At 62.0% G+C, this 26641-nt stretch overlaps 1 protein-coding gene across 6 annotated transcripts in view; it reads left to right on the top strand.

Moving 5' to 3' along the window:
• Positions 1 to 19244, top strand: part of SEPTIN9 (septin 9) — a 137582-nt gene extending 118338 nt beyond the window's left edge. For all 6 annotated transcript variants that reach the window (XM_016143197.2, XM_016143201.2, XM_036223915.1 and 3 more), the window contains 9 exons: positions 9498 to 9689; positions 11461 to 11592; positions 11939 to 12020; positions 12374 to 12511; positions 12744 to 12861; positions 13707 to 13802; positions 13982 to 14078; positions 16463 to 16514; positions 17411 to 19244. In XM_016143197.2, coding sequence (XP_015998683.2) covers positions 9498 to 9689; positions 11461 to 11592; positions 11939 to 12020; positions 12374 to 12511; positions 12744 to 12861; positions 13707 to 13802; positions 13982 to 14078; positions 16463 to 16514; positions 17411 to 17546 — 1043 coding nt within the window. In that variant the 3' untranslated portion in view covers positions 17547 to 19244. The remainder of the gene's footprint in view (positions 1 to 9497; positions 9690 to 11460; positions 11593 to 11938; positions 12021 to 12373; positions 12512 to 12743; positions 12862 to 13706; positions 13803 to 13981; positions 14079 to 16462; positions 16515 to 17410) is intronic.
• Positions 19245 to 26641: the final 7397 nt, after the last annotated feature.

A 26641-nucleotide genomic window follows, 5' to 3' on the forward strand; every position in this document is an offset into this window, starting at 1 on the left:
GAAAATGAGTCTGGCTGTCCCAGCTCCCGGCGGCCCAGCGCTGGGCTGTCGGCCGGTGTGTGTGTGTGTGACAGACAGGATTCAACATGGCGCTGCCGCCGACCCTCCCCGCCTCCCCCTCGGCCTTCCCAGACCCGAGGGCCCCGCGCTGTGAGCCGTCCCCCTTGCCCCGGGGGTCATCCGGTCGCCCTCCGGCTCCTTGCCCAGCGGCCCTGCCGTCAGCTTTGACCACCTTGCTGGAGTCACCTGGGCCTGAGCCGACCTGACCCGCCGGAGAGAAGGGAGGTGCTGTGTATCTTTGAGTTAATGCTCTTTCCTCCTCCGCTGCTGGGGGTCGGGGAGTGGGGAGTGGGGTTATGTGCTGCCGCACCCCAGAGACCCCCCGATGATTCATCCATGCCCCCCCCCCCCGTCCCTGCCACCGCTGGGCTCTGGTGTGCTTCTGCTGACAGCCCAGCTGATAGGAGAGGGGGCTGGGGGCGGGAGGCGGCCCACCCCCCAAGGGGGACATCCCTGATAAAAAGAAATTCCACCCTGTGACAAATGGCCGGTTTCCACCCCTCCGCGGGGGAGGCTGTTCTCTTTCTCTTTTTAACTTTGCGAACATTTGCCAAGAACTAACGGGATCTCTCTGGTTGGCTGGCCACTTGGGGCTCAGTGGGCGGCCTGGCCCACGCTGGGTTCTGGGATCGCTTCGGGGTAGGGGCCCGTCCGCTGGAAGGGACCCCGGTGTGGGAGGAGCCCTGGGGGGGCGGCATTCCCCGATCCTGAGAGGGAAGCGGACTGTAGGAAACGAAATGCACAAGTCAGCCCCTCCCCCCCCCCCCCCGACGCAGGAAGTGCAGGGCCTGCCCCGGCCTTCGCCGGCTGTGAATTCTGCGAGGTGCATGGGGAGACGCTGCAGGTCCGAGCCTGCGGGGCCGCGAGGGGGATGTCTCAGTGGGCCCTGAGCCTGCGAAGGACTGGGCTGCGGGAGGAGGAGGCGGGCTGCCAGGGGCAGAGCAGAAGAGGGGCCCCTTCCAGCAGGGGGGAGCGGAGAGGGCAGGACTGTGTCCAAACCTGACCTTCCCGCGGGGGGCCGACAGAAACCGTGCTGGCCGAAGCCGAAGCCCGGCCTGCTTGACGTTCCTTCCCTGCCCCGCTCTCAAGGCGCTGGGGAGAGAAAGGCCGCGGGAGCCTGGGCAGGCGGCGAAAGGGGTGCTTCTGACTTCGGGGCGCCTCAGGCGTCTGGGTGAATGAAGGCGTTGGATGGGGAAGGGCGCTGTGACCTCGCCCGGGTCCTGCAAAGGCCGCGGGGTCGTGGGAGATCTCGATTTGTGCCTTTCCTCGCCTTCTCTCCTGGCACAGAGACCCGTAAAACTGCGACTTGCTCTTGGGTCTGGAAGGGGGCCGGGCGACGGAGCTCCTTCCACGACGGGGGGAGACGCAGCCCTCCGCATGTGCAAACCCCCGCTTCTCTCCCGGGAGCCCCAGTGTTTTGTGCTGGACTTCTAAGCAGAGTCTGAGGCCAGAGGGCGAAGTCTCCGATTTCTGGCATCCTGGCTCTGACGAGAGGCTTCCTGCCCTGACAAAGTGTGAAGTGTAACTCAATTTGGAATTACTTATCGAATTAGACGAGCCCTGTTGTGCTTTGAGAACTCCGTCCCTGCTCCCGCCTGCACGGGTTTGGCAAACCGGCCTTTTATATTCAGCGTTTCTCTTTAGCCGGAAACAGGAAGTTCTCTGGTGACATTTATGGGGAGTTTGTGCTGGCGCTGGTAGGGTAACGGGAACACGGGGGCGGGGGGTGGGGGATCCCTGTGTTCAAAACCTCGGGGACAGTGCCCGCCCCTCCCCGCCCCTCGGCTGGGCACAGCCCCGAGCCGGGGCTGGAGCCCCGCTGTCTCCAGCCACCCACGGCCAGGGCCCTTTTCCCCTCTGTCTCCCTTGGCTTCTCAGAGGCTGTTCCCGCCTTTGTTGGCTTTTTAAAATTTTTTCTCACCCTTCTCTGGCCACTGAGCCCTGAACTTCTAAGCTCCTATTAGGCACTAGTTCTTTTTTAAAATGAGATCCACGGACCTAGGGGTTCTTCGATGACCCCTCCCCACTCCAAATTGTCCAGATTTACATGTGGGGTCTCCTTGTGTGTGTGTGTTTTTTTAAGGGAAGGAGTCCTCCTTACCTTTCAGCAGCGTCTAAAAGAGATTTCTGATAAAAACATGAAAATCCTGAGCTGTCGTACCAGACTGGGTTCTTTGCATGGAAGGGGCTGCTGAGAACATTCTGGAAGTTCTGGGTAATAAGCATTTGAATGCGTGAGCCTTGCACGCCTGTTCACGCTCATCTTGCCTCCGCGGTGTCTCCTCCCCCTCTTTTTTTCTTTACCATGTGGCGTGCGCTCAATCAATATGTGTTAATGAATAAATCAATACTGTGGTCCTGGCCCACTGGGACCCCGGGATCTTTTTCTGCCATTACTGCTCGTGGCCTTTTCCGTAGCATCTCTTCCAGGGCGGTTCTCCCTGCACGGTGTCCCCCTGATCTGCGTGCGTCTGGTTTCCGGCCCCAGTGCTTTCCTGGTCTCTGTCCTTCACCTGCATTTCCTGAGTCCTCAGGTTAACAAGCGCTCCTCCCTCGACCCAGCCCCTTATACCAGAAGTGGGGACTCGTGTTTGAGGGCCCTGTGCATTTGGTCAGCTCAACCAGATGGCCTGCCAGAGGTGGGGTTTCGGGGTGAGGATGGGCATGCTGACGCCTGCCCTGCCGCGGCCCATCCCGGCGCTTTGGCTGGGGCAGTAGGTTGGCTGGGCCACTGGTGTGCTGGGAGAGCTGTAGGCGACCCCGAGAGGAGCCCCTGAAATCTGGGCCCCCGCCCTGAGCCCGGTAGCTGGTACGGAAGCACTTGGCTCACAGTCTTCAGCCACCTTTTCTCAAAGATTATGGAGATAAAAATGCTAAAGGCCCTCCACAGGCCTAGGGCCCCCAGAGGGAGCTCTCTTTCCAGCTGGCCGGGCCTGGTTACCTCTTGGCAGCTTCGGGGGAGAACGGCCAAGGGCCGGAGGGGCCGGGGCCCGTCTGTACTGTCTGGGCCTTGGCCGTAGAGAACCTGCAGGACGTGGCCTGTGGAGTCACCCTGCCCGGGCGCATGTCTCGGCCCTGCCTTTCACCAGCTCCGTGACAACAGCAGTGTGGGCCTCGGTCTCCTCATCCGTGAAACCGGAGAGTAGCAGCAGCCGACTCAGGGTTCCGGGATGTTCCGTGATTCGGTGCGTGTGCGGCGTTTAGAATCGCACCTGGCACACGGCGAGCCCCCAGTAAACACGGGGTCGGCACCATTCGTTCATGTGCTCATGAATTCAGTCAACAACCGTTTGGTTGCGGCCTTGCCACGTGCCGGGCCCGGCTGCACGCCAGGCAGTAAGGAGGGAGCGTGATGGGGAGGAGTCCGGCTTCGGGGAGCCTGCGGGGCGGGGCGGGGGGCACATGGTAGAGAAAACTCAGACACCACGCCGCAGCTGTCCTTGGGGAGACAGCGCGAAGGTGGGGTGCAGGCTCGGCGGCGGGCAGGCGGGCAGGCCGGGGCCTGCCGGGCTGCACAGACACCCGGGGAGGCGGCAGAGCGGGCAGAGGAGCAGCTCCGGTCACTGTCCCCCATTCTACCTGTGCCAGGCACCCGCCCACCTTTAAGAAACCCATTTGCAGGGCACAGGGAGCGTCGGCTGTCTGTGGGACCCCACGTCCTGGCCATGGCTCGGACACGCTGGCGGGGTCTGCAGAAGTCCCGGCAGCCTGCAGGGCACCCCTCCCCGTGGTCCCAGACAGTGGACTGCGGGGCGCCGTCCTGTGTGCCTTCCTGCGTGAGGTCGGACTCTGCGGCCGCTGGAACCGCCTGCGTGGGGAGGCCCTCGCCAAGGCCGGGCCGGGGACGCGTCTTCTGCAGGAGAGAGACCGGGGTGGCCACAGGGCTGGAGGAGTGCCCCTGTCATCGGGGGCTCTGGAGCCCCGCCCTCTGTCCCCCGCGTGGGGCCTCCGGGATCTGCTTGGCGCCTGGCTCCCAGTGTGGGCCCGTCCGGTGGCCTTGCAAGCGTCCTTGGGCAGGTTGGCCTTGCTTTGTGCTTGGCCACTGTGGGTGGCGACTGAGCAAGGCTTGTGTGACAGCGGACGGTGGCACTGGTGTCCCCAGGCTTTAAGGGCTGGGCGTGGGGGAGGATTGGGGTGAGGTAGGGGCATGGCACTGTTTTCACCCCAAGAGCTTTGTCCTGGGGGCAGGGGCCTGGCTGTGATCCTGTCACCCGGCCGCCCCTCCCTGCCTTAGAACAGGGTCAGGCGGTGGCCCAGGGGCCATCGCCCTGGCAGAGCCGCCTCTGCCTGTGGCAGATGAGGCTGGTGTTTGCGAGGCTGGGACTTTGAGGGACGTGTCTCGGATGCAGACAGACAGATGGGCGGGCACAGGAGGCCGGGCCCTCTCCATGGCCGCCCTGGGCCCAGAGGGCCGCGGAGGGCTGTCCTGTCCTGTCGTCCTTGGCGGGCCCAGGGGTGGAGGGGAACCTGTCGTTTGGTGCAGACATCCTCAGGTGGTGCCGGCTCGGGGCTGTGATCACAGCGCTGGACAGGCACCCAGAGACCGGCTTGGGGTGGAACTCTGCCCCTTCCTCTCCCTGGCTGCTTGGGGACCCCCCTCCCCGCACCCCCGCCCTAAATCCTGGTATAAGGCTGGCCCAGCAGGCGTCCGTGGGGGAGGAGGGGTGGGCACCCCCCGTAATGGCCAGGGCTCAAAATACAGAGACGCCGGCGGGCCGGGCTGCCGCCCCAGAGCTGCCCTCGCTGGGAGGTGCAGGGCTGCCCACGCGGGGCCCTGCCTGGCGGCCCGAGGGTGGCGTCCAGCCCTCAGCTCTCCTCGCGCCCAGGGCTCCGCCGGGCACCGGCGGGCGGTTTTCAGCCGCGTGTCCCTTCCTTCGTTACAGTCCCGGCTTGTTGAGCCGTAACTCCCATCCCGGGCAGCTCGCTCGCTCGCTCAGACGGCGTCCCGTCGACTCCGTGACTCACGGTGCCGTGCAAGCCGCACCCCCAAGGGGAGCCCGCCTGCAGCCGCCTCCCCTCGCCGGTGCCCGGCGCCCCCGACCCGCCGTCTGTCTCTGCGCCTTCGCCTTTTCTGGACGCTTCGTTTAAGTGGCGGCGCGCGGCGTGTGGCCGTCCGCCCGCGTCCGGGCTCGTTCGCCGCCCGTGATGTGTTCGGGGTGCGCCCACGGCGTCCCGGCGTCAGGACGTCACCGCTTCGGTCACGCGGGTACGTTGCATTCCGCCGGTCCGTTCAGCGGCTGGCGGCCGTTTTCGATGTTTCCCGAGTAGCTTCTTTGTGCCACAGCCTGGGGCGCGGTGGTCACACCGAATCGGACGCTTACATGTGGTTAAGAAGGTCAAAACTTTATCCCACGTGTGTATATAGATACATATAATCACATTAAAGAGAATAACTTGGAGAGAAGGCGTAAGCCGGTGTGTAAGGTCACCCCAGCCCGGGTGGTCACCTGGGCTGCCTGTCCATGTAGGAGGGTGGCGGGGTGACAGGCGGCGAGGCTGCCCCAGGGGTCCGGCCCCCGGCCCGGCGGAGGGCGGGGCCTGGCAGCCGCCCTGCAGGGCCCTTTCCTGAGCCTCGGCCTCCACTTAGCAGCGGGCCTCTGCTCGCCCTCTCTGTGCGGCTCTGTGTACCGACACAGTGTAGCGATCTTGGACGTAACAGTGAAACCTTATTTTTTCTGTCGAGAATTTCCTTTTTCTATTAATAGCATTTGATGGAGTTTGAGTATGAAACAAAAGGTCAGGTGACAGTGCCATGGGACAGAGCGAGGCCGCAGCCCAGGCGGGGGTCAGTGGGGGAGGCGGATCGCACCCAGGTCAGGGAGGAGGCAGCTGTGACCGGGGTCGTGGAGGGACCGTGGGCCTGCCGCGTCTCTGCCCCCCCCCCCAAGGGGACACTCCCAGGTCCCCGTTCATCCCACGAGCCTTAATTGAGTGTCCTTTAGGGGATGCACAGAGATCATTGCTTTTCTTAGTGAAGCTCACGGCCTGTGGAGGGGACACAGATATTAATCAAATGTCACGGAAGTGAATGTGACATTACAGGGTTGATGAAATTCAACGACGGTTTCCGATGGCATTTCAGAAAAGAAAAAAAAAAGATCGCTCTGGGGACCTCGATTTCCCCATCTGTGAAAGGAGGGGGTCAGCCTGGAGTTCTCTGCTGTCCAGTTTAGTGGCCGTTCGCCACGTGGAGCTATTTAAATTCAAATTTCGTTAAAACTAAATAAAACAAAAAAATTCATTTCCTCGGTTGGACTAGCTGCATTTTGAGTGCTCAGAAGTCACATGGGAAAACCCTTGGCGGGTCCTCAAAGTTAAACAGCGCTGGGACCGTGTGACCCAGCGGGTTCCCCTCTGGGTTTATGCCTGGAAGAACGCGGGGTCCGCAGGAGGCTTTCGCTCGCCCAGGTTCGTGCAGCGTTTGTCCCGAGGGCCGGAGCGTGGGCGAAGGCCGCCCCGCACGCGCGGGCGGGAGAGCCGACAGAGACAGCGCGCGCTCCGTCCGTGCAGCGGAATGTCCCTCGGCCGTCGCGGCGGACACACGCCACGGCACGCGGGGGGCTCGTGGGGCCGTTCTGCTGCGTGAGACAGGCCGGACAGACGCCGGAGGACAGACGCCGCGTGCCAAGCGGGCGTCCGCTCACGGGAGGCGCCTGGGTGGTCCCGCCCGTAGGCAGGGACAGTGGAATGGGTGTTCCCAGCGGCCGGGGGAGGGAAGGGAAGGGGAGGGGAGGGGGGTTCACGTTCCGTGGGGACGGTTTCGGTTTTGCAAGATGCAGGAGTTCCGGGGATGGGCGGTGGTGACGGCTGCACAGCCACATGCCATGGGCTTCGTGCCACCGACCATACACTTAAAAATGGTTAAAAGGGTCAGTTTCACGTGATGCATATTGAACCACGGGTTTTAAAGCGTCGCGTGTGGCCGCCGTACTGGACGGTGCCGAGTGGATGTCCTCTGCCGTCCCTTCCGGCTGGAGCATTCAGCGCGGCCAGGCGCTGGTGGCTTCTGTGGAAAGAGGGGTTCACAGGAGGTGTGTCTGGGTGCCGGGCCCCCGTTCCTCATGCGGGGGTCCTGATGGCAGACCCCGAAGCTTGTCCCGGCCCGGTGGAGGGAGGGGCTCTGTGTCTCTGCCTGCAGCCGTGGGCGGTTGGAGCAGGCAGAATCGAGGTTGCCTACCAGGACCCTGTTCCCCACAAAGGAGAGGGGAGCAGGACCCGGCCGTCACCTCAGTCTGGGGGAAGGCCGGGGCTGGCGTGTTTTATTATTATTCCTGGAGCAGGGCCCTGGTGGGCAGGGTGTTTGCCGTCGTGGATGCTGAGGGATGTCAGTGGCTGCGGAGGGGGCCGGCTGGACGGAGCAGCTACTCCCCAGGGCCCGTGCAGGGAAGCGAGGGGGGTTCAGGGTCCCTCCCCGGGCACGCCGGGGAGCGGGAAGTGGTGCAGGGAGGTGTGGGGGTAGGGTAGAGGACGGCTCCCAGGCCCGCAGACAGATGGAAGCAATTTCCAGTCACGTGGGGCCGGGCTAAGCTGCAGCCACGTCAGACGAGGCCCCAGGTCTGTCTCCAGGAAGCAGCCCCAAAGCCGCACGCGGGCCCAGATGCAGCCCTCGCCTTTGTTTGTTTAGAGACGCTGGGGGCCGGGGAGAGGATTTCTGAAGAGTGAGGAGGCCGGGAGTGGCGACTGGCGGGCCTCAGCCCCTGGGTCCCGAGCACACAGCGTGGGAGTGGTCCTCGCCTCCCCCGGGCCGGGGGCGGGGGCGGGGCGGGGCGGCGGGGCCCTCGGCCTCCCGTGCTGTCTGCTGTTAGGAAGGCCCTGAGGGACCCCTGGCATTCTTACGTGCATTATATTATTTTCCCGTTTCCTCAAGCCTCTGAAGCAGGAATGCTTGTGACACAGGGAAGCGAGTGAGTGGCTTGTGGGGATGAAACGCCCACGTCCCGATTTCTCCAACGTGCCGGCCAGTCACTGTCACTGTCACTTTCCGCCCCCGCCCCCGCCCCCGCAGGTCCGGGCAAGGTGGGGCAGGGCGCCCGGCCCCGCTCGCCAGGGTGCTCCCGTGAGGCAGGAACTGAAATAGGGCGGCGGGCGGCGCTGAGGCAGCTGCCGGGCCGCAGGCCCCCGGGGCGGGGGGCGGGGGGGCCGGTTATTCCCCCAGGAAGTGGAAGTGCTGTTTAAAGGCAGTGACCTTCTGGCCTGGCGTCCGCGTCCTGGGCTTCCTGGGGCAGGGGCAGGGGCAGAGTGGGCGGTTGGGAGGTGTGTGGGGCGGCTGCTTGCCCACCTGGCAGTGGGGTGCCAGCCGGCTCCTCCTCTCTGGGCCGGGCGGGCGTCGGGACCCGCTGTGTGGTCACCGCACGAGCGCAGGGTGCAGCAGGGGAGACCCACGACCCCCCTCGGAGGTAGGATGGAGCTGAGAGTTCCTGGTGCGCAGGGGGTAGGGGGAGGTGGCGGAGGAAAGGGGTGGTGTCTGGGGGGGCCACCCTGTCTGCGTGGCCTGACCAGCCTGGGTGGACAGGGACACCTCAGGCCCCCAGCAGGTGCCTTCTGGGCATGTCTGCACCCCCGCGCCCCGCCAGCCTCTGCCCTGGGCGTGTGGGCTTCGGGGCAGCCCGGGGGGAGGCCGGACAGAGGAGCGGGGTTTCAGCTTGCAGACCGCAGAAGCGCGAGTTATTCTGAGACGCTCGGCCCCACCTGCCTGCCCATCCGCAGAGCTGAAAGCAGCATCTTGTCCTGGCCTGTGGGCGCGGGGCACGCGGGTGCTGGGCAGAGAGCAGGGGCAGGGCGCCTGGATCCAGGCCGGGGGCGGGGCGGGGCGGGGGGGCCCCAGGCAGCAGCCCGCAAGGCCCCGAGGAGTGCAACTCTGCACCCAGGCTCTCCTGCCACCAAGGAGCCCAGCGGCACCTAGGATTGAAGGCGCCTCAGCCAGGGGCAGTGGCACATGACAAGTGCCGTCCCTTTTCCTTCGCGAGGCTGCCCCTCCTTTGTCCTGGCCCAGGCTGTTAGACCCTGAGGGTCCTCGGGGCCTCCAGGCTGCAGCAGGTGTCGGGACGTCCTTGAGGCAGGTGAAGGAGAGGGCCGGGGATACCCAGGCAGGGCAAAGCTCAGGTGACGAGGACAGAGGCCTTCAGGGGTCAGCCCTGCCCTGGACCCACGGAGGGGGCGGGCTGGTGGAGAGGGGCCTTCGAAAGGGGGCAGGTCTGAGAGCCTGGGGCGAGGCTTTGCGGGCTGGGCTGACGACTGCTGGACAGTCCATCCCTTTTGTACGGCACCGTGGCAGGGGGCTCAGCTCGGGCGTTCTTCAGGGGCCTCCTGGGCACCGGGCTTTGTGTCCCTGTCTGAGGACTGGGGAGGACGGTCGGAGCCGCCGGAGCGCGCGGGCGGCTGCCAGCCGATACCCGCGTGTGGCCCCCCGTGTGACACCCTTTCCCTTCTCTCCGCAGCCACTGAGGCAGCTCCCGGCTGCGTGGGCAACATGGCCGACACCCCCAGGGACGCCGGGCTCAAGCAGGCGCCCGGGCCGCGGACCGAGAAGGCCCCCGTGGACTTCGGCTACGTGGGGATCGACTCCATCCTGGAGCAGATGCGCAGGAAGGCCATGAAGCAGGGCTTCGAGTTCAACATCATGGTGGTCGGTGAGTCCCGCGGCTCGGGCTCCTCGTCTCTGGAGTAGGGGCGGCAGGATGATCGCGGGCCGTGCTGCGTGTGCACCAGGGCCTGCCTGGAGGGCCCCAGCTCCGGTCAGCTCTGCCCCTCCCCGCGGAGCCCCCAACAGCCGGGGGCCCTCTCGGTCCGCTGAACTGTGGCTCTGACCAGAGGCCTCCGCCTGGCGCTCTCAGCTCCTGTCGAAGCGCCCCCATCTCTGTCCTCAGCCTTGGCCTTCTGGTCCTACCTGGGGCCGACCCCCCACACCCAGCAGGTCTGGCTGGGGCCTTCCTGGTGGCCCGGGAAAGTGGGATGGTCACCAGGGGAGGTCGCCGACCAGCCCAGTTAGACAGGGCTGGTGCCGGGTGGGGGCAGCAGCCTCTTGTCCCGGAAGCCCTCAGGTCCCATTCGGCCCCCACGGTAACCCTGGGACGGGGCCACCCCCTTTACAGGTGCAGCAAGGCCCCGAGAGGGTGTGACGAGGTCACAGGTCACAGGGCAGAGAGATTCGGGTGGGCGGAATCCCAGCTTTGCCTTCTCTAAGCTGCACGATGCTCGTGCCGACTTCTCCGAGGCTTCGTTCCGCCTCGGTTTCCTTGTCCATGAAATGGGGCGATCCAGATCGCGAGGGCCCATAGGGCACACGGGGCGACATGTTCGGCCCTGACGTGGTCGGGGGTGCCGAGGAGTTGCAGAAGCCATAGTGGTGACAGTGGTGGTGATAGAAGTGATCGTGGTGATGGGGTGAACTTTGAAACATCCTGGTGGAATCTCTCAGAGGTCAGGGGTTGTGGCTAGAGCGGTTGACGTAGCTCGGTGCCTCGGTTTCCCCATCTGTCCAGCGCGGCGATGAGGGCGCCGGGTCGTGCGGGTGCACGGCCAGGTCGGGGCAGTGTCCGGTGCACAGCGAGGGCTGTGTGAGCTGCAGGAGGCAGCAGCGAGGCAGAGCCCAGATCCGGGACTGTTCAGAGTGGGAGGGACCGTCTGGTCACAGCTGGGTCCGCGTCCCTCCCCCGCTGCACCCCGCCCCCCCTCCCCTCCTGCAGTAGTAGGGGACCCGCGGTGAGGCGAGGTTTGTGCACACAGCGGGGCCGGTAGTGCTGGAGGCTCAGAGGGTGCCCGGAAGCCACAAGGGACCGTGGCCCGGGATGTTCACTGGCTGGTCGGCCCGTCTGTCAGCTGCAGGGTCTGTGGACGTGGACACCTGCCAGTGACCTTTCACCACGCCCAGCGGTCACTGAGCTGCAGCAGGCCGTGGACGCTGAGCGTGCCGGCATTTCAACCTAAGTGGCGCCCGAAGGCTGGGAACCCTGCTCCCAGCTGGGCCTGCGGGTCAGAACCCTGCAGCATGGGTGGTCTGGCCGTGGCTGGACCGTGGCGGGGTCGAAGGCCTTCCTCCCAGGTCCCGGTGGGGGGCTCCAGGCAGAGCTTCTCCTTGGAGCCTCTGCTGGACCCCGGCACGTCCGGCAGCTGAGTGGGGCTGTGCGGGGCTCTGCCTGGCCCCGGTTCCCCTTTTGGGCTCCTCGGGGTCCTCGGCCCACTGAGGGGGCAGTTTGACCACCCCGGTGGTCAGAAGGCGAGGGGACCAGGTCCTGCCCTGCTGTGGTGTGCTGTGGGAGCCTCCCCCACTGAGCACCCCCCACTGAGGGGTGCCAGGTGGGGGCGACGCCCGGGTATCGCTGAGTCTCAGGGCCCGTGAGACGCCCCCCGCCCTTGGCTTGGAGCTCCACCAACCCCGCAAACGGCCCATTCTCTCCCCAGGGCAGAGCGGCTTGGGGAAGTCCACCTTGATCAACACCCTTTTCAAATCCAAAATCAGCCGGAAATCGGTGCAGCAGCCCCCCTCGGAGGAGCGTATCCCCAAGACCATCGACATCAAGTCCATCACGCACGGTGAGCACGGGAGGCCGGTCAGGGCCGAGCTGGGGGGCCGTGGTGGCACTGCTGGGCATGGTAACTCTGGGTTGGGGTGCTTGCCATGACCCCCGCGGCCCCGACAGACAGTGCCCCTGGCGACAGAGTTTCCCATGAGGGATCACGGGCAGGGGGACCCCACGAGAAGCGGGACCAGCCCCTCAGAACTCTCGCTGCTGGTCACCCTGCGCTGCCTCCAGGGGCCCCGCTGGGGCAGGGCTGGCCAGGCAGCATGAGCGCTCCTGGTACCCGGCGGGGCCCGGCGCACTCCGGGTGTCGGGGTCCTGGGCCTCCCTGAGCGCGGCGGGTGCTGTGATCTGTGCAGACATCGAGGAGAAGGGCGTCCGGATGAAGCTGACCGTCATCGACACCCCCGGCTTCGGGGACCACATCAACAACGAGAACTGGTGAGGGGCTCCCGGGGCCTGGCGGGCGTCGGGGGAGAGCACTAACGGGGTGCCAGGGCACCCCGGCTCTGGACCGAAGCCGAGTGACCCTGGGAATCTTGCCCTTGCCCTGAGGTCAGAGGTCTAGGACAAGGCTGTGGTCCCCGTGAGACAGTCACACGCCCCCACACATGCCCCGGAAGCAGTGGCCTTGTGGGGGTGCTGGGGCGGGGGGCCAGGGGATGTGCCAGGGCGTGGGGGTGCCAGGGTGGGGGTCCCCGGGGCGGGTGCCAGGGGATGTGCCGGGGTGGGGGGCCGGGGCGGGGGTCCCGGGGCGGGGCGTCCGCGCACGTGCTCACCGGCCTGTCCGGCAGCTGGCAGCCCATCATGAAGTTCATCAACGACCAGTATGAGAAGTACCTGCAGGAGGAGGTCAACATCAACCGGAAGAAGCGCATCCCCGACACACGCGTCCACTGCTGCCTGTACTTCATCCCGGCCACCGGCCACTCGTACGTCCTCGCGCGGGGGCGGGGCGGGGGGGCCCTGCATGCACCCCGCCGCCCGCACCGCACGCCGCCCCCCACCCTCCAGCTCGAGGCCCGGGCCGGCCGGGACGCCCCGAGCCCGGCGTCCCGCGCCGTGGGCCCTCCCTCAGCTCCGGCCGGGTCAGAGGCGGCCGACCCTCCCTCACCCCGTCCCTGGGCCCCCGGCTACACTCTCACCCACGTCCTCCCATCCCAGCCTCAGGCCCCTGGACATCGAGTTCATGAAGCGCCTAAGCAAAGTGGTCAACATCGTTCCGGTCATCGCCAAGGCCGACACGCTGACCCTGGAGGAGCGGGTCCACTTCAAACAGCGGGTAGGGCCCACTCCCCCGGCCCCCGCCCCCGTCTCGGCCGGAGCGGGGCCGCTGAGGGGCCAGCGGGCGCGGCATGCCGGGGTTTCATTAGACAGAAGAGAGAGCGGGAAAGGGCGGTCCTGCCGAGGTGACAGGTGGCCGCGCTGGGGAGGGGTAACAGCAGGAGGGCTCCGTGGCAGGGACCCCCAGGGAACCTGGAAACCTGAGGTGCTGCCCCGAGGTTGGGGGGCTGTGCCCTCTCATCCCCAAGACTCCCCGCTCCCCGCTCAGGTCTCTGCCCCAGGCCCAAGTGCCAGGGTGTTCCCAGCATGCTTAGGGGGGTCGGTCCCCCCGCAGCGGGTGTCTGCGGAGGGAGAAGGAAGCAGAGCGCCCCCGGAGCGGGGTCCTGCTCAGGGCCGGGGGACGTTACTGACCGAGCATCAGTGCTGAGCAGCTGTCTCCGCAGAAGGGTGGTGACAGTCTAATGTCAGCGGGTGCGCGTGTGCAGGCTTTCAGGGGCCATGGGGCGGGGCTTCCAGCGGAGCTCAGGAGGGGAGGGCTCGGCAGCCCCGCATTTGCTTTCTTGGGGTGTGGTGAGCTAGAGAGGAAAGGCGGGGAGATCCCCGGGACAGTGACCCGAGTCCCTTGGGTAGTGGTTCGTCTCCTGGCGGGCAGGTCTGCCACTGCCTCTCTGCTCGGGAGGCACAATAACTAGAGAGCATCGAGGTCACCAGCCCCCTAGCACCCCCCGCCTTGACCCCGAGCCTCTGGCTGCTGATGGTGTGAAGGTCACGGCGAGGGGAGAAGCCAGGGGCCAGTCCAGCTCACCGCGTGGACGGCACCCACACGCCTCGCCCCATCTGCAGATCACCGCGGACCTGCTGTCCAATGGCATCGACGTGTACCCCCAGAAGGAGTTTGACGAGGACGCGGAGGACCGGCTGGTGAACGAGAAGTTCCGGGTGAGTGCACCGGCCACGACCCTCTCCCGGGGGCCCTCGCTTCCTGTCGGGGGTCCGAGGGCAGCAGCCGGGGTGGCCTTGAGCCACGGGAACGCCCCGTCCAGGCCGGGAGGGCTGGGAACCGAGGGTCCGCGGTGGCCGTCCCTGCCCATGACCAGCGCCACCTGCCCCTCCCGCAGGAGATGATCCCGTTCGCCGTGGTGGGCAGCGACCACGAATACCAGGTCAACGGGAAGCGGATCCTCGGCAGGAAAACCAAATGGGGCACCATCGAAGGTACCGGGGGGCCAGCGTGGTAAAACGGGGTGCTCCGGGGACCCGCGGGCCCAGGGCCCGCAGCCGTTAGCTGATGGAGCGTCCGCCGGGACCTGCCACGGGCAGGCGCGACCAGGGAGGGTGCCGTGTGGCTCTGGACGAACCACCCCGCGTCTCCGGGCTGAGGCCAGGCTTCAAGGCCTCGGTTTCACACCCTCCCCATCCTGCGCATTTTCCTCCCGCCGTCCCGGGGCAGCTCGCCCGTCCTTGGCAATGTCTCCGTCCAGCTCTGAGAACCAGATGGCCGTGCCCTGCAGTGCCCCGAGGCGGCTCCAACAAATTAGCACACCTGGGTGCTAACTAGAACAGAAGTTTATTCCCGTAGTTCTGAAGGCCACGGTGTCGGCAGGGGCAGCTCCTTCTACGGGCCGAGGGAGAGTCCGTCCTTGGCCGCTCTCCAAGCTTCCAGTGCTCGGCGTCCTCGCCCCGTGTGTGCCTTCGTTCTGTGTGTCCGTCTTTTCCTCTCCAAGCTATGAGGACCTTTGTCGAGGGTTGGGGACCGGACCTGGTGTTGGGGACACAGGTCCACCCACGACAGGTCGCGCCGCAGGTGCGATGGACCTGGGCGTTTCATTTCTCTCCTCACCGCTCCTTCCGCTCTCTGTTACAGAGCAGGGAAAGGACAGGTTGAAACGGGCCACTTTGTTCCCTGTTCCCGGTAGAGACGGGGTGGAATGCATTCGATTCCAGCTGCCGCCCCCACCCCCCGCTCTGTGATGTCGGTCGGGCCTCAGTTCTCACCATGCACAAAGCGGGCGCCCTGCGCCCACATTTCAATAAAATGAGAGAACGTCCAAGGACCTCTGGAGCTCTGGGGACAGAGTACTCTAAAGGAAGGGACAAGGATGAAGACTGCCAGGCATTGCGCACGCCCAGCCGGCTCATTTCACTGGGGCGATCAGTAAACCCTCGGGGTGTAGGCAGAAAACCTTCCCGGGCCCCAGAATCCTGCACTGGGCTCACACCTGGAGGAGGGCGGAGCCGCTCGGGTCTGTGCGGGTGCGGCGGAGGGGAGGAGTGGGTGTTTTTCTAAACCGGCCTCTGTCTGGACGTTTTCCATGTCTGCCGTGCAGTTTGGATCACCTTTTCAAAGCTCTCCCCTCTGCCGGGGGGTCCTTGGCGGCCACTCTCGTCCGTGCCCCCCTGGGCTGCAGCCTCAGTTGGGCTCTGCCTTGGGGGTCCCTCCTTAGCCCCTGCCCTTCCTGAAGGCTTGCGTTTTAGGATCCTTGTTGTGAAGGCATGTTTTGGAGGGTGGGGAAGTTTGGGATTAGAAAGGCCGGAGGGGACTTGGGAGGGCAGCCTGGTGGTTGGCCTGCCTCTGCTGTCCCCTGGTGGCCACCTGCGGCCCTGCAGGCAGCTGGTCACGGAAATAGCTGGGAAACGCCAGAGGCTGGTTTCTCCGGGTCCTGCTCCCGCGAGTGTCCCTGACCCTGACGCTCTGAGTGACCTCTGCGTTGTGGTGGCACCTCCAGCTCACGCTGAGGGCCACTGCAAGCAGCGGCCCACGGAGCCGTGCGGGCAGTGGCGAGGCGGCGAGTCCCACGTCCTGCAGACTCTCACGGGGCCCCGCTCCCCGCGAGCGTGGTCGTTAGTGCTTTTGCCTCGTCCGTGCACCCCCCTCCCCCAATTCTGTTTCTCCATTTTTCTCCCCCCATCCTGCAAACTGCCTGAGATGTTTTCAGGAGGAAGGCGGGTGTGACAAAGCCTGCGGGGACCTGGGCACCTGCCTGCCCCGTCTTCCCGCATCCCCAGAGCTGCCGTCAGCCTTCGGGCCGTTGCGTGTTGTTGTGTGGTGCCCAGCTGTCTCTGGCCATCGGAGGGTTCGATTTTGCTGCTCCTTAAACTGGGTGCAAACGGTCACCTATGGTCTGTGGTCGTGTGTGTGCGTATGTCCCTGTGCATGCCCCGAGCGCGTGCGGGGCACAAGCTCTCTTCGAAGCCCTGGCTCCTCTTCCCGTTCCTGGCCCCCTCCCGTCCTCAGGCCTCCCCTAGGGCCAGCCCCCTCTTCCCAGGAGGCCTCCCTGGTCCCCTGGTAGAGCAGTGGGCACCACCACCCTGCTTTGTCGTACGCCTCTCTCCTGCTGCCGTCTTGGCTGGGCTCCCGTGCCATCTTCCTGTTCTTCCAGAACCTTCTGGACAGCAGGGGCAGAGCCAGTCCTGTTGCCACGATACCTGCAGCACGTGCAAGGTGCCCGGTGCTCACCTGGGAGCAGTGATGCCCCCTCTGCGCCTGTCCACCTACCAGGGGCAACTCTTGGCACCAGGACTACTGGGGAGAGGGGGGGGGGCTTCGATGGGGGTGGGGCTTCATGTGACATTAAAGCGCCTCTGTCTCCTCTCCTCAGTCGAGAATACCACACACTGTGAGTTCGCTTACCTGCGGGACCTCCTCATCAGGTGAGAGAGGGCGAGGGGACAGTCTTGGCCCCAAAAGGGCCCGAGGGGAACCCAAACCCTGCCCACCTGCCCACCCTCCCATGGAAAGACCTGAGAAGCCCAGTTTCTAAAACACCTTGGAAATAAGGCAAGAAGGTGGAACTTTTTAACCATACGAGGTCGGCTCCATGGGATGGGATGGTCTGACTTCTGATTGCTGTGGCCTGAGTCTGCCCGATTCAAGGTCCCAGGAGGTCTTGAGTGCCGGATATTGGGGGAGGGGTCCCCAGCTGCCATCCCAGCATCCTCCCACCCGGCCTTTGACCTCGCTGAGGCTTCTCCTCGGTCCCCTTGCGCCCAGCCAAGGAGCAGCCCCTCCCCCACCCGTGAGAGAGGGCTCCCGCTCATCAGCCAGCAGGCGGGTGGACGTCGGGGGTGAAGTGAAGAGGGGGTCAGGGCTGTCCCGCGGGGCCTCCGGGCTGGGGGTGTGTGGGGGCGGAGGGCTGAGGAAGGCGCCCATCCCAGGCCCGCCTCCTTTCCACTGCTGTTTCTGGCGGGCGGCAGAGCAGGGAGGATCTGAGCCTAGGCAGAGGAGTGCTCCACTCCGGGTGCGGTCACCCCCGATCCCTCACCCGCGGGCACCCCAGCCTGGCCCTCTCTGAGTCTGCACCCAGCTCCGTCCTCGGACAGACCACAGGCTTGGCACAGAGAAGGGGGACAGGGCAGAGCGCATGTGTCCTGAGAGGGGCTTGGTTGCCCTGGAGACGCCCCACCCCATGCCCATCTGACTTGGGCGGAGTTGGCCTGGGGTCCCTGAGGAGGCTGAGTGGGGGCTGCGCGGGGAGGACAGCGGGGCTGGGAGGGAGGGCAGTGGGGGCGAGGCGGGGACGTGGCCACCTCTCGCCCCGTGTCCCCAGGACGCACATGCAGAACATCAAGGACATCACCAGCAACATCCACTTCGAGGCGTACCGCGTGAAGCGCCTGCACGAGAGCAGCAGCGCCGTGCCCAACGGCGTGGAGGACCAGGAGCCTGGCGCCCAGGAGATGTAGCCCCGCCCCCAGGACCCAGCCCCACCCCTCCCGCCCCCGGCCCGCCCGCCCGCCCCATTCTATGTTATGTAATTTTCTCCGTTGTCATCATTCTCTGCCCCTTACACGCTGCCGAGTACCGAGTACCACGATGAGTGGCCTGAGTCCGTTCGTTACTGGCCCGCGGCTGGGAGAGGACCCGCTGCCCCAATGCCCACCCCGACCGCCAGCCCAGCTCTTGGGGGGCCAGAGGAGCAGCGCCCCCCTCCCGCTCCCCGCCTCGCTCTTGGTCCCCCGCTGTCTCAACCCCCAGAGCATGGAGGGGCTTGTGCCCGCGGAGGGTGGAGCCGGCCTGGAGGACCTGGAGCCCCATCCTGCCCCCGCCTCCCCACGTGGCACGGCGGAAACTCAGAGCCCCCCTTTCCCCGTCCCCCACCAAGGGGGACGCCCTCGATCCCACGAGACGCCAGTTGCCAGTCGTGTAGACGCGGCGCGGCCTGTTGGCCACGCCCACCGCCCGCAAGCCCGTCCAGGACCGGAAAGTGCCTTTGCGTCGGCCGTCCACACGAGCCTGCCCTCTCCCCGCTGTCCCCTCAGACAGGACGTGGGGACGGGCTGGAGAGAGGGAGGTGTCTTCCTCTCCCCATCGTCCCCCTCTTGCTGGGATTTGAGTGAGCATGTGGAGTGATAAGATGCACCTTCACCCCACCCGCCGGATTTTGGGACGGTCCAAGCAAGTGAGTCTGGTGGAGGAGCTGCGTGAGGCCCCGTGGCAGGTGCCGGGAGCAGGGGCCTGCCGTGTGGACTGGCTGGGACGTTCTGGCGGCCTTGGTGCCTGCCCTGTGTGACTGGAAGTGTGTTTGTGTGTGTGCGTCTCTTCAGACATCCATAGGGTCCGAGATGCTCCGGTTAAAGGCCCAGTCGGCCAGTTGCACACTCAGCCCTCCTGGCCCTGGCCGGCTGGCACTGCGACCTGGGGAGGTGTGGGAGACCAGGCGAGCCTGGCTTTCTGTTGCCCTAAGTGTGCCTGGGTCCTTGCACCCCAGGGCCCATCGTAAAGACCCCCCCCCCCCCAAGATGGAGAGGTCAGGAGTCGGGCTACACAGCCCAGCTGGTCGCCCTCCTCCCTCACCCGCTGTCTCCTCGAGGAGACCAGCCGGGACCGTGCACAGCAGACCACAGGTGCTTCCTCCTGCCCCCTGGAGAGGAGGGGTCTGGCCCAGGCCCCCCAGATTAGACACAGGTGAGGTGCACGTCCCCCTACAGGCCCCAGGTGTGCTTCACGCAGCTGAGGGGAAGAGCAGAGGGGGGAACGGGGTGCAGCCAGCCCCGGGGCTGCGTGCGCGCGCCCGCACGTCCTCACGCCGCGCGCCGCCTCCCCACCTACGAGAGGAAGGGCTCTTCAGCGAAACAGTTTACTTGCCGACTTGCCACGTTCTTTGCCAAAACCACGATTCTGAAGGACGCGTCCACCTCCGGTGTGGCCCTCTGGGTGGGGTGCCGGCCTCCTCCGCGCCACTGGGGGCTCCGCAGCGTCTGGCCCCGGAAGCCTTCGCTTTCCTTCTCTGTAGCCAGGTCTTGACAAATTGTTAGTTTCACTGGGATCCGTCCCGCAGTGGCCTTTTGCTATGTGCCTCCTGAGAAATTCGTCTCTTTTTGTATAAATAACAAAGTGTTGGAAATGTATTTCCTGAAATAAATGTTCCAAACGCAAACCGGGAAGGCTCGGGAGTGGGGCTGCTTCCTGTAGGCCAGCTCAGGTGACCTGGTCTCCCTCAAGGGAAGAGAGGCCTCGGGGACCTCAGAAGCGCCCAAGTGTGAGTGTGCGGACGGCTGGAAGGCGGACAGCAAATCTCATTCAGTAAGGGCACCGGGAGCGGTTTCCACAGGGAGGGGCTGTTAGCGGATCCTTGGAAATGAGTTTTTCTTAAAATTTAAATCCGTTGGATTGAGCGCCCTGTGAATTGGTCGGTGTTCCACAATAATTTCAAGCCAATTTAATGTGTTCCGGGAGAAGTTGGCCCCACGGTAGAGTGGAATTCAGGGCCCAGCACCTGTGATCGCGGCTGATCTGAGCACCTGCGGGGGCGGGCGGGGGCGGAGCTGCGGAGGCCAGGTGTCCTGTGCTCCGCCTTCCCGCTCGGGCTGCAGGGTTTAAACGAGCCAGAAAACTAAAACCAACAGGCAGTCCTCCCGCATTTCCAACCCACGGCCCACAAGCTCCGCGTTGGGAGGAAGCCAGGTGGAAATAAGCCTTTTGCATCTTACAGAATGTCCCCTCTCCCATTTTTAAACACTCTAACTGCAAAAGTAGCATGTCCGATGTACACTGTGGAAAATGCCAGGGGAAAAAAATCCGCCACAAAGAAATGAAAAGGCCCTGGCTATCCCCCCATCCCCATCACCAGTTGAGGGGGGTGGGAGGGGAGGGCTCATTATTATGATCCCTTTGCATTGCTTTTATCCTGTTTGATTTGGGTTTGGGGTTTGGGGTGCTGGTGGGAAGAAAGCAGCATTTGGGAAGGGGGTGGGGCAATGCAGAGTTCCAGGCCAGGCCCTAGTGTGCGCTGCTGAGAGATTTGGAGACACCCTATGTCTGGGGTCCCTACCCGCAGGGGGTCCCCGGTCCCCTACTCATCCCCAGCATGTGGCTACCCACGTTCTGCCCCAGCAAGGAGCTCAGATGAGGCCGCCGCCTCCAGGCCGCAGAGGAAAGCTCAGCAGAGCCCTCCCCTCCCCCACGGAAGGGGCGCTGGGAGAGGGGTCCAGGGCGGCGGGATTCCTGATCGCTGGGCCAGGCCAGGCCCACTTCCTGCCCTGGAGCCAGAACGCGTTCCAGATGTGCCTGTTGAGGTGGCCCCGCCCCCTTCCCAGCCTTCAGTCGTCCCTTGGAGAGCCCTGTCCAGCTGCTCAGCCCGCCGCTGTTTTCTGGGCAAGCGGGCTCTCCGCTGGGCTTCTGGGCAGTTGCCACCCAGTGAATGCCGGGAGCCCAGAGAACATCTTCCGGTTCTGGGAGGACGGGCTATAAATAATGAGAAGGAAAAGGGAGTGTAAATAATTACAGCTGCTCAGAGTGAGTGGGTCTGGAACCATCTGCCTGATTTAAAAACTAATTACTTGGAGAGTTGTCAAGCCAGGAGTGGCCGCAAGTGACCCACAATGCCCTCCCGTCCTTCCCCTCCCCCACCCCACCTCCCTCAGGAGCCCGGGGCACCCGCATAGGCCCATCAGCCAGTCCTGGCATGTGGAAAACTGCCTCGGCCTCCCCTTCTCCTCAAGGAGTAAGTCCATCAGAGCCCGTCCCAGGAAGACAGTTAAGTGCCCTGAAGGAACCGGCCACGCAGAGGGACCGTGGGGCACAGGCGTGGAGGTCACTGCCCAGGCAGAGATCAGGCAGGGACAGGGGCACTGAGGACCCAGGGACAGCCCGTAGCCAGCCCAGGGTGGGCCCTGCCCAGAGTCAGAATTCTGCCCAGCCTCTCATGCCTGTCAGGGGTGTGCCAAGTGGCTCCCTTCTCTGCCCCCTCCGGGCTGCCCTCCTGGCTGGACGTGTTCAGAACTTACTGCCACAGGGGGTAGGTGGGGGAGAGAAACCTTCCCCATGCTGGTGAGCCCTGACTTTCGTCAGGCGCTTTGAGGTTCACGAAGATTCTCGTCCTCATGGCCCCCTGCAGAAAGCACACACGAGCCGCAGGGTCCACCTCACAGGTGGGGAAACCGAGGCTCCAGGCCATGTGGCAGAATGGCCGAGAAGGTCTGGGCTCCGGGTTTCCGCCCGCAGGCGCCTTGGGCGGCCCGTGCTGCTTCGGGCAGCACTGTGTGCTCCTCTGCGGGGCGCTGGGCCAGGGCCCGGCCATCCAAAATGGTATCGCACTGGGCCGCAGTGTGCAGCGTGTGCAGCTGCACATGTGTGAGCCCGCACACGTGTGAGCCCAGTACGCACGCACACCCCCGCAGCACATGGTGTGGGGCACGCACAGGGCCCGCCGGCCTGGGTCTCGCGCTCGGGGTTTATTCCTGGATGGCGAAGGCTGGGACCATCTGCACTTGGGAGCAGGGCATTGGGACGCTGACATTGCAGCTGTACGGGGACCAGCTGTGTGGCGACCGGCCATGCGATGAGCCCTCTGTGGACATGCCAGCGGCAGTTACACAATCAGTATTACAACACCCAGCGTTGCAAAACCCGGTAGTGAAAACCAGAGCGGTCCATCGAACACACCAACACGGCGAAAGAAAGAAGAGCCCTCGACCGTCTGCCAGCTCCCTGTGGTTGTGGCCTTGGCGAGTCCACCTCTCGAGGAGCCATGAGGAGGGCAGAGAATTCTTCAAAGGGTTGGCTTCGAATCCTGGGCCTTCCACTTAGCGACGGGGTGATGCGAGGTGGGTGACTGAACCTGGGTCCATGCCTCAGTTTCCCCACATGTAAAACGACGGTAAACAATACCCGACTCATAGGACGGTTGCCATTGAGTGAGTTGGTCCATGTGCAGCTCTCAGAATGGTGTCTGGTCAGTGAGGACAGCTCCATAGATGGCACCGTCACCGCCATCGTCCCCACTGTCAGGGACTGCACGTTTCTGTTCCTACACTGAGGCCCCACCCGCCAAGGCGGTGGGCCTGTGGGAGGCAGTCGGTTTCGATGAAACCGTGAGGGGTGGCGTTAGGGTCCTTGGGGTAGGCTTAGGGTCCTCCCGAGAAGGGGAAGAGACAGGAGACCTCTCGCTCCACGTCCACGCGCAAAAGAAGGGCACTCTGAGCAGAGGAGGCGGCTGGCCATGAGCTGAGAAGCGGGCTTTCGCCTGGAGCCGGAGCTGCCCGCGCCTTCGTCTCGGACTTGCCTGCCTCCAGAACTACGAGAAGTAAGTGTCGTTTAAGAGTCTGTGGTATTTTGTTACGTCATCTGAGCGGACTAAGTCACCACCACCATCATCATCATCAACATTCTTAAGCTAAAATAAAGGAAAAGGCCCCGGTTTCGCCCTCATCTTGCTCCTCTGCCCTGGAGTAAAAAGGAACAAAAACGAGCCAGAAAGTTGAGGGCCCAGCTGATGGCCAAGAACCCGAGCAGTCCGTAGCTCCTCCTGCAGCCCGGGCTGGTCGTACATCTGGTCTACCTTCCCCACTCGCTCTAATAGCTTTATTATAGCTCATTTAAAGCTTTTGTCTAACAATTCGCGCATCTCAGTCACCTGTGGGTCTCCTTTAATAGATTGTTTTTTCTCCTGATTATGGGCCATGTTTTCCTGCTTCTTTGCGTGTCTTGTAAGTTTTTCATTGACCCTAAATGTCCTGTGTAAAAACACAGTAGCGTGTCATATAAATACCTTTCCCTGCAAAGAGAACACTCCCGCCCCCGCCCCGTGAGGTGAGGGGCTGAGCCGAGCCGACGTGCAGCGAGTTGGGTCTGGGCTTTGCTTCCCTTCGCCGCTCACTCCACGTGTTTCGCAGGCCTTTCCCGTGAGTGCCTCGGAGAGAAGAGGCCAGGGCGGGTCGCTCAAGGTGTGTCCATGTGAAAAAGGCAGGCGGTGCCCGCCTGAACGCAGCGGGCGGGTCTGGAGCTGCAAACGCAGTTAAGGGGGGTGAGGACTAAGGAGCAGGGGCCACCCGCGTGCAGAGGCCGGTGTGATCCTCCAGGACGCGAGAACGTGTGCTCGAAGCTTCAGATGTGAGGGCCACAAAGACGGTGAAGACGACATTGGACGTTGGCTGGTGCCGGCCCTCCCCTGCCGAATCCAGTGCCTCCGGGGACCCTGGAAGACGTCTCAGCCCTCCGAGCCCGTGGGCCACAGGCCACTGCCGCCGCCGCCACGTACATGAAGAATGCCACCCTCCCAGCTCCAGCTCGGAACCCCGCCATGCCGCTTTGTTCCCCCAGGGATGTGTGCCAGAGCTCTGCCCCCCAGACTCGCCCACAAGGGGGCTCTCGTTAGCCCACGCAGCGCCCTGCCAGACTTCCCACAGCTTTGGGCTTTGTCAGCTCGAGACAGCCCTTGGAAACCGTGGAAGCTGAGAGGGTGTGAATCTAATAAAGTTGGAGCTCTGTAATTTAGCAATTACTGTAACCCACACTTGTAATTTAGGGGGTTTCTCATCATTCTTTGTTCCCTTCTCTCTCTCTCTCTCTCTCTCTCTCTCTCTCTTTTAAAATATGTGCAGCTTTAATAGCGCTGCGTTTAATGCTCCAGAGGCTGGGATTTGCCGGCCCCACCCCCAGTCAGCAGCAGAGCTCACCAAAGTGTTCGGATTGGGTTTGTGCTGCTTTGCGGGAATTTAAAAAGGTCGATTTAATGTTCGGCAGCTCCCGAAGGAAACGGAACTTGCTCTTCGCGAGGGCGCGTGCCTTCCGGGCTCCGAATGCATTCAGTTTGGTCCCCAGCGCGGGCCGAGCTCCCCCACTCCCCAGGTCCCAGCGCGAAGCCGGGCTCTGTGCTGCTTGCCACACCCACGTCCTCTTTGATGCATTGATGCATCGCCTGTTTGTTTATTTAAGAAACGTTCCTTCAACAGCCTCCCCCTGCCGGGCACTCTGCTCCCCACGGGGAATCTAAGTCAGGAAGGACGGGACCTCCTCTCTCAGGAGTGTCAAGTCGGGTGGGGGAGACAGATGAGCCTATTATAACAACTACCGTTCGGGACAGAGTTGGCATAGAGGCTGTGGGAGCCCAGGGCGCCCCGCCGAAATCAGACTGAGCAGGTAGTGAAGGGTGGAAAGAGGTTGGAGAGACAAAGCACGGGGAGGGGCGGCAGTCAGGGGAGGGAAGGGGCGTGTCCGGGCGTGGAGGCGCGGAGAGGCACCGGCTGCTACAGGCGGGGAAGGAGCGCCCTGCCGATGGAGCACGGATCTGAACCCTGGCAGGAAAGGGGGCTAGAACACAAGCAGCGACCATGCCGTGCCCGCCTCCGTGGGGTTTTGAAGGCTACGTGGAGTTGCATTTAGAACGGTGCTGTCCAAAGGCATTTTCTGCAAAGACGTAGCGGTTCTGTGGCTGAGCTGGCTGGTGCAGCGGACAGGAGTCCGGCTGCACGTGGCCGGTGCACTGAAGGGCTGAATTTTTAATTAGATTTAAAATGTACCTAAAATGTAATTTTATGTAGAATAAAATTGCCAACGTTCTGGACAGTGCAGTTCTAGAAAGCGTGCTCCGTCAGTTGCATGAAAACGGTTGCTTTGGGGTGAGGGCAGGTGAGGAGCTAGTTAGGAGAACACGCTGCCATCCAGGTGAGAAGCGTTGAGAATCTGGCGTGGGGCAGGGAGGGACCGGGGAGGAGATGACAGATTCGAGAGAGATGTAAGAAGCCGAAGGGTCAGGAATTGACTATTGATTGAATGGAGGAGAAATCTTAGATGGCTTACAAATATTTTTACTTGTGTGTCTGGGTGGGTGGTGATACTATTATTAGAAAGAAAAACACACACACCTGCGTATATGTATTATTATATGTTATAAATATTAAAGATTAAAATGTATTTTGTATATTACATAAAAATACGTGTAGGTATACTCTGTATACTTTATTATATACCTATGTAATACATGTACACATAGAATAAGAGGTAAAAAAAAAGAAACATTAAAAATAGGGAGCTAATGGCAATAATAGAGTTAGAACTGAGTATTTCAGTTATAGCAATAAATGTAAATGGACTTAACTCTCTGTTAAGAAAAGAAAACTCTAAGGTTGGAAATGTACATTTACCCAAAGATTGTGCTAGAATGTTTATAGAAGCTGCATTTCAGAGACAAACTGGAAACAACCCAAATGTGCATCAGGAGAATTCTGATATATTTATACGATGGAATACTACTCAACAATTTAAAACGCACTACTGATACATGCTAAAAAAAAAAAAAAAAAAGGCGTATTCTTAAAAACTTAATGTTGAGCGAGAAAAGCCGTCACCAAGGGCACTTACTGTTTGATTCTAATGAGACTTGGGGAGAGGCCGACCGTGGTGATGACGGACAGAACTCTGCTCACCCGCCGGAGCGGGGAACGTTCTGGGACGATGGAAACAGTTCATTGGATCCTCGGTCGCATGGTTCACGCGGTCATCAAAACTCATCGAATTTTACACTGAAGATCTGTTCATTTCACTGCAGGTAAATTTTGCCTCAATAAAAACTAAGGTAAAAGCAAAAAAATCTGCAAATCTCTTTTTTTTTTTATAGGGGATTTTAGTCCATTCACATTATTTGTGAGTATTGATATTGATCTTTTTGCATTTACTTCTGCGATCTTGTTTCATTTAAAAAAAAATACAGTTAACATGTTTTCTCGTTATTTCTAATTTTCCTTAATAATAATATTTAAGGCTAGGAACTCAATTCTGTGTTCAATTTTGGCTGTATCCCAAATAGGTTTTAATTTCCTTTTTGATTCAATCATTATTTAAGAGAGAATTTTAATATTTCCAAATCACTGGATGGATGTTCCTTTAGGGTTTTGTTTAAACTTGACTATTGATTTCTCATTTTTAAAAAGTTGTGGTTAAAATGTAACCTGTACCCTCTGTGCTCTGCAGAATGTGGCCGAAAACTGTACTCAGATTTACACGTGTTGTTTTGGTTTAATCTGGTGACCTTGAAATGTCCTCTTCTGGTAAGAGAATTTTTAAAAATCGTCCCACATAGCAGCTTTTTATTCTCGTTACTTAGGCCAGCAATCCAGGAGTGGTAGATACTTAATGGTCCAACATTCAAACAGCCAGACAATATTTGCCGAATTTAACTGTAAGCCTGGCCGTGTGCTGCATTCCTGAATTTAACGGTCTCTATCTTCACGTGGACAGAGCAGGCTTTGAGAGAAAGAGTGTGGTGTCCGGACCACACGTATCCTTAAATATTTATCACTTCAGCCAGCAAACACAGCGCCTAGCACACCAATACTGTCACACTAAGCTAAAAAGAGTCATCTCTCGGTTGCATCCTTAGGTGGAAAAACTGAATGCAGCAAGAACAGAAAGAGTTAAAGAATTTTATGTATTCGAAATATTTAGTCTTTGTCAGCAGAAATGTGAAGTCAAGCTGCAAATCTTTTTAAAAGTAAATAACTTTAATGAGAGAATAAATCCATACAACCTTTGTTAGTCATTCAACCCAGATGTTTGGGTT

Source organism: Rousettus aegyptiacus, unplaced genomic scaffold, assembly GCF_014176215.1.
Source record: "Rousettus aegyptiacus isolate mRouAeg1 unplaced genomic scaffold, mRouAeg1.p scaffold_m13_p_6, whole genome shotgun sequence".
NCBI lineage: Eukaryota > Metazoa > Chordata > Mammalia > Chiroptera > Pteropodidae > Rousettus > Rousettus aegyptiacus.